This window comes from Dipodomys ordii, unplaced genomic scaffold (assembly GCF_000151885.1).
Source record: "Dipodomys ordii isolate 6190 unplaced genomic scaffold, Dord_2.0 Scaffold20, whole genome shotgun sequence".
NCBI classification, from domain to species: domain Eukaryota; kingdom Metazoa; phylum Chordata; class Mammalia; order Rodentia; family Heteromyidae; genus Dipodomys; species Dipodomys ordii.
Genome location: NW_012267236.1, coordinates 21,469,892 through 21,476,319, shown reverse-complemented (window position 1 = coordinate 21,476,319; position 6,428 = coordinate 21,469,892). Strand labels below are relative to the sequence as shown.

General features: G+C 44.4%; 1 protein-coding gene across 1 annotated transcript in view; it reads left to right on the top strand.

Annotated features, from left to right (window-relative positions):
* Taf1b (TATA box binding protein (TBP)-associated factor, RNA polymerase I, B, 63kDa) overlaps positions 1-6,428 on the top strand; it is a 63,568-nt gene that overhangs the window by 47,377 nt on the left and 9,763 nt on the right. Inside the window, exons 9-11 of the mRNA XM_013013563.1 lie at positions 1,034-1,211; positions 1,882-1,928; positions 5,372-5,462. Of these exons, the coding sequence (XP_012869017.1) occupies positions 1,034-1,211; positions 1,882-1,928; positions 5,372-5,462 (316 nt within the window). The remainder of the gene's footprint in view (positions 1-1,033; positions 1,212-1,881; positions 1,929-5,371; positions 5,463-6,428) is intronic.

Sequence of the window (6,428 nt, the reverse complement as noted above, 5' to 3'; positions counted from 1 at the left end):
ATTCCTCAGCACCACATAAGCAGAAAAAAAAAGAACCGGAAGTGGCGCTGTGGCTCAAGTGGTAGAGCGCTCACCTTGAGCTGAAGAGCTGAGGGACAGCACCCAGGCCCAGAGTTCAGGCCCCACGACCGGACCCCCAAAAAAAAGCTATGTTACAGAATTTTCAAAGTGCATTTACCTGTCCTATTTAATCTTTTTAATTCTTGGTAACCCATTTAACTAGTAAGGAAATTGAGGTTGAATGACTAATCCAGAGTCCCATGGGTGCTGATTGAGCAGTATAAATATAGGCCCTAGGTTTTCTGGCCCCAATTCCTGCATTATTTAGCCTTGACTAATACAGTCTATATGAAGCATACGGTGTGTTTGAAAACAGAGCATCTACTTAAATGCATATTGGGGCCTCTGGGGCTTACCATGGTCCTGGACAGCCACGAAGCTTTTGGTCTAATGTGTGTTTCGGGTAAGTGTGCCTTTCTGTGGAGGCGCAGATGAGAATCAGGAGACACACATGGAACAGCATAGCGCAGATGTGTGGCTGTCTGCAGAATGCCAAAATGGGGCCCACACATTGAGGAACTAAAAACAGGAAAGACGACCTGCCAAGATTCTTCCATTACTTTTTCTGTACATTTTTGGTGTATTTACAAAACATACGTAAAGGTTATTGAGCATGCCTGTAATCCTAGCACTCCGGTCATAGGCAGAAAAATCATGAGTTCAAAGCCAGCTTGGGCTACCTAGTGAGATCCTGTCTCAAAAAATATGTATTTAGGGGCTGGGAAGGTGGCTCAGTGGTAGAGCGCTTGCCTTGCATGCTCAAGGCCCTGGGTTCGATTCCTCAGCACCACATAAGCAAAAAGAAAAAAAGCTGAAAGTGGGGCTGTGGCTCAAGTGGTAGAGCGCTAGCCTTGAGCTGAAGAGCTGAGGGACAGCGCCCCAAAAAAAAACAAAAAGTGTGTGTGTGTGTTGCCTTACAGATCTAGTTTGCCAAAAAGTTTAATTACATATACCTGTTTTTTCTCTTCAACAGATGAAATGCATGGTTTAACCTGCCAAGTTGTAAAAATGACTGGAATAGGAGAAGTGGATTTTCTGACATTTGATCCAATAGCTAAAATGAAAAGGGCTGTTAAATATGATGTGCAAGCTGTAGCTGTCATTGTTGTAGTATTAAAGCTACTCTTTCTATTGGATGACAATTTAGAGTGGTAAGTATAACTGACACAAAATTTTGTGGAAATAATACTGCATTGCACTGATAGTTTTTTTTAAGACAATAGGGAAAATATACTGCTTTTGCATGGTGGTTCAGAGTAAAGGAATGCATGTGTTAGTTCAGTAGAAAATGGAACATGCTTGGGGGGGAGGGGGGATGCTGGGAAGGGATGTGAAGGGTAAACAAAAGGAGGAGGCTGCAATGCTTGGTAAGAAATGTACGCATTATCCTGCCCATGTAATTGTAACCCCTCTGTACAGTATGTTCACAAATAAAAAAAAAAAAGAAAATGGAACATGGATAGCACTGAGTGGAACAGTGATTCTCAATTAACACTGACTCAGCTTGTGTAGGTGGTCTGCTCACGTTTCATTACTAGTGCTCTTTAGAAAGCTCTGTTTCTCCTTATTCCATGTTTCTCATTTAAAATACAATTATTTACCACTTTGTGTGTCTTAGACTCCTAGCACTGTCCTTCAATTTATTTTAGAGTCCAGTGGAGTCTTACAGTGTTGCCCCTCCCAAATTCAGCAAGGAATGGCTGAATTCATAGTCTCCCAGCTTTCAAGCACTGTTCTATACTTTCTCTCAGAAGAATTCAAAACTTAACTCTCCAAATATATGATTTTTAAATAAATTGATTTATTTATTGTTATCTCCAGGTCTTTGTCTGATCATGCTGAAGAGTATAATGGAAAGAATGATGAAGGTACTTAATTTTTATTAGCCAAGTTCAAAGTGGCTATAAATAATGAATCAAAAGATACACTAAGTCAGCCTGGCGCCAGTAATTCACACCTGTAATCAATCCTAGCTACTTAGGACACTGAGATCTGAGATCTAAGAATGGTTGTTTAGAGCCAGCCCAGTACAGGAAAATCCATGAGATTCTTTTTTTTTTTTGGGGGGGGGGGGGGCCGTCATGGGGCTTGAACTCTGGGCCTGGGCGCTGTCCCTCAGCTCTTCAGCTCAGGGTGAGTGCTCTACCACTTGAGCCACAGCACCACTTCTGGTTTCCTAGTGGTTTATCGGAGATAAGAGTCTCAAAGCTTTTCCTGCCTGGGCTGGCTTTGAACTACAATCCTCAGATCTCAGCCTCCTGAGTAGCTAGGATTACAGGTGTGAGCCACTGGTGCCCAGCTCCATGAGATTCTTTTTTTTTTTTTTTTGGTCGGCCGTGGGGCTTGAACTCTGGGCCTGGGCGCTGTCCCTCAGCTCTTCAGCTCAACGCGAGCACTCTACCACTTGAGCTACAGCACCACTTCCGGTTTTCTGGTGGTTTATTGGAGATAGGAGTCTAACGGTCTCTCCTGCCCGGGCTGGCTTTGAACCGCGATCCTCAGACCTCAGCCTCCTGAGTAGCTAGGATTACAGGCGTGAGCCACCAGCGCCCGGCTTCCATGAGATTCTTATTGCCAATTATGCACCAAAAAAGCTGAAAGTAGTGCTGCGGCTCAGGTGATAGAGGGCTAGCCTTGAGATGAAGAGCTGAGGAACAGCCCCCAGGCGGAGTTCAAGCCCCACGACCAACCAAAAAAAAAATTCAGGGACAGCACTTAGTCAAGCCCCAGGACTGGCAAAAAAGAAAGGTGGGGGGAGGGAGGGAGGAATAGAGAGAAAGAAAGAGGGAAAGAACGAAAGAGAAAGGAAGGAAGGAAGGTAGTGGAAAAACTTAAATAGTATGTATTTGGCAGCCGTGGGGTGGGGTGGGGGTAATACCTTGTACCAGGGCTGGTTTTGCATAGACTTCTTATATCCTTGGGCCATTAAGCAACTTCAGTGACTGCTGGCCTACTGTATTTAAAGACAAACTTGCTGTTTTCCCAGCAGCCACTCACTGACCAGACTATGCCATAAATGTAGTGAGTGACCAAACTACACTTTGACCTTAGTGACAGCTCTGTGACCACTCTATCCTAATCCCTCTAGCCTGAGCTCATGCAGAATAGCGCATTGTAAGCTTCTGGAGGGGCAGCCCTGTCTCACCTTTTATTAATTTTTTTTAATCTTTGGTGTCTAATAGAGTAATTAGCCTAAGAGCAACTTCGTGAAGTTGGTAAATGTTTGAATTCTGTTCCAGCATTGTTACATTCACTGGTCATAGAGTGAAAGGTTGTCCAACATCCCTAGTAAGGGAAAGTGGCTTAGACTTTGTGAATGTGTGCCACCGCTCCCGAAGAGACCTGAAGGTAGATGTGCTGTCACAGGGCGAGCACTGTTGCTCTGTGCTCTGCCGTCCTGCTCATCTCCATCTGCTTCCTCCCCTCAAGCTGCACCTCACTCATCGCGCTAATTGTCAACACAAAGTTCTGTTCTTTGGGTGACTTCCTGTCTTCTGGCTGTGCACCCCACAACACTATGTTGTAGGTGATGATTGGCATAGCCAGTTGGAAGGAATTTTAGTTAAACACCCAGAAGACTGACTTTTTTAAAGAATAGTGGAGAACAGTCCCTTTTATGCTGGTGCATTCAATGCCATTGTGCCTCTAACCCCTGTCAGTGTTTTGTTGTGAGACAGTCTCACTACGTAGGTGAGACCTACCCCACACTAGAGAGCTTCTCCTCCACCTCTGGAGACTGAGGATATCGGCCTGTGCCGCTGCGCATGTCTAGCCTCCCATCCTGATCCAGCACAGCGCCTCCTTCCTCATCCATATAATGTCTGCGCTAGCTCTACGAAGAGTGGGAGCTGCACAGTTGTGCTGCTACACATTTATCAGTCATTTGGTTCTCAATTCATGTATTTTCCAGCACTTCCAGCTTCCAGGCTGAGTGTGAGATTTGGGGGAGATTTGTATAGTGACTGATGAAGTCTAGAAGTGAGTGTGTAGAGATAAGTTTCAGGATAAGCTGGACAGGGCCACAGTACAGGTTAGGAATGTAGAGGGAAGAGCAACAAATTGTTCAGATTAGAATGTGGGGACACTGACATATCTGCAATTTCCAAGAGCTGTTACATATGTCAATGAATGAAGACCCATATGAACAAAATGATTATTATGGGACTTCTTCTAATATGTATGGATTTCAAATGAAATAGAACAATGAAACCTGCTGAAATTGTTTGAAGAAGGGATGAGGGAGAGAGATAGAATGAGTTTGATCATGAATAGTATGCATGGGTGGCAATAACTTCAGAGTAACTTCCCCTCTTGTACACTTAATACATACTAACAAAAATCTTTTTTTTTTTGGGGGGGGTCCGGTCGTGGGGCCTGACCCTGGGCATGGGCGCTGTCCCTCAGCTCTTCAGCTCAAGGCTAGCGCTCTACCACTTGAGCCACAGCGCCACTTCCGGCTTTTTTCTTTTTGCTTATGTGTTGCTGAGGAATCGAACCCAGGGCCTCATGCATGAAAGGCAAGCACTATACCACTGAGCCACCTTCCCAGCCCGACTAACAAAAATCTTTTTTAAAAGTTAAGTACAACGCCGGGCGCTGGTGGCTCATGCCTGTAATCCTAGCTACTCAGGAGGCTGAGATCTGAGGATCGCAGTTCAAAGCCAGCACAGGCAGGAGAGACTGTGAGACTCCTATCTCCAATAAACCACCAGAAAACCGGAAGTGGCACTATGGCTCAAGTGGTAGAGGGCTCGCCTTGAGCTGAAGAGCTGAGGGACAGCGCCCAGGCCCAGAGTTCAAGCCCCACGACCGACCAAAAAAAAAAGTTAAGTACAGGGCTAGGAAAGTGGCTTAGTGGTAGAGTGTTTGCCTAGCATGTATGGAGCCCTGGATTTGATACCTCAACACCACATAAACAGAAAAAGCCAAAGTGGTATGGTGGCTCAAGTGGTAGAGTGCCAGCCTTGAACAAAAATAAGCTCAGGGACAGTGCTCAGGCCCTGCATTCAAGCCTCAGGACTGGTGAAAAAAATAGTAAGTACAACCAAGTACCAGTGGCTCATACATATAGTCCTAGATACTTAGGAGGCTGAGATCTGAGAATCACAGTTTGAAGCCAGCCCAGGCAGGAAAGTCTGTGAAACACCTCCATTTAACCACCAACATACTGGAAGTATAGTAGCCTCAAGTGGTAGAGCACTAGCCTTGAGCACAAAATCTCAGGGACAGCACCCAGGCTCTTGAGTTCAAGCCCCAGGACCTGCATGCACACACATATGCACAAATTATGTACAGATTGTGTATTTTTCAGATAAGCCATGGTTTAACTTCAGAAAGTGGTACCAAGTTATGAAGAAAAGTTTTGACAAGAAGAAACAAGACTGGGAAGAAGCAAGGGCCAAGTATGTATCCTCTGCTCAGGTCCACCTGCACTCTTTCTCTGTCAGCCACTTCACGCTTGAAACTGAAGCTTCATCCGTATGCATTTAGCAACACAGGGGCTTTCTATAATTCTAGCACTATACATTCAGGCGCACTTCTATAATTCTAGCACTGTACATTCAGGCACACTTCTTTTCTTACATCTTTTTTTTTTTTTTTTAAGGTGCTGGGGATCAGCCCCAGGAGCTCGCACATGGTACAGTACACATGCTCCTCTTTTTTTCTTCTTTTTTGACATTGCTGTTAACTCCACATAATACCCTTTTTATTCTAGGATCCAACCCAGGGTACCACATTGCACTTAGCTGTTTACAGTTTGTATGAGTCCGGCTTGCATTTCTAGTATTCTAACCTCTCCCATCTATGCTGCCCAGCATTACCAAGATACCAACTATTACCCTCTGCCATGTATAGATGGAACGCTCACCTAGAATACTAATCTCTGTGAAAAACCAAGACCAAACTAAGCAAACAGCAAGTGTGTTTAATTCAGTCAGTCCCACTGTTTTACCTTCTTTGAACCATAATCCTGAGATAGCTCCATTGCTGGAGTTCATTAAGGATAGCTGTGTGACTCCACCCTGTTTTGACACAAATAAGTATTCAGCTTAGGGTTCCATGCATGCTAAGCACTTGCTCTACAGTTGAGCTACATCATCCCCAGCTTCTCATTTTCTCCCTGTTCTTGTAAACATCATTTTCCATGTTGTCAGATAAAAATTATTAAGGCATTTTCTATAGCTAAGCATGATGATCAGCATTAGTAAATAGAAGGCTTGACAGTTAATTAAAGATCTGGAGAAGAACCTGAAGAAAACTGTAACACATGGAGAAAATTTCTGTTTGGATGAGGCAAAATTTTTTGAGGTCTCACAGCAAAAGCATGATCCATGAGAAAAAATTAGAAATTGGGGGCTGGGAAGGTG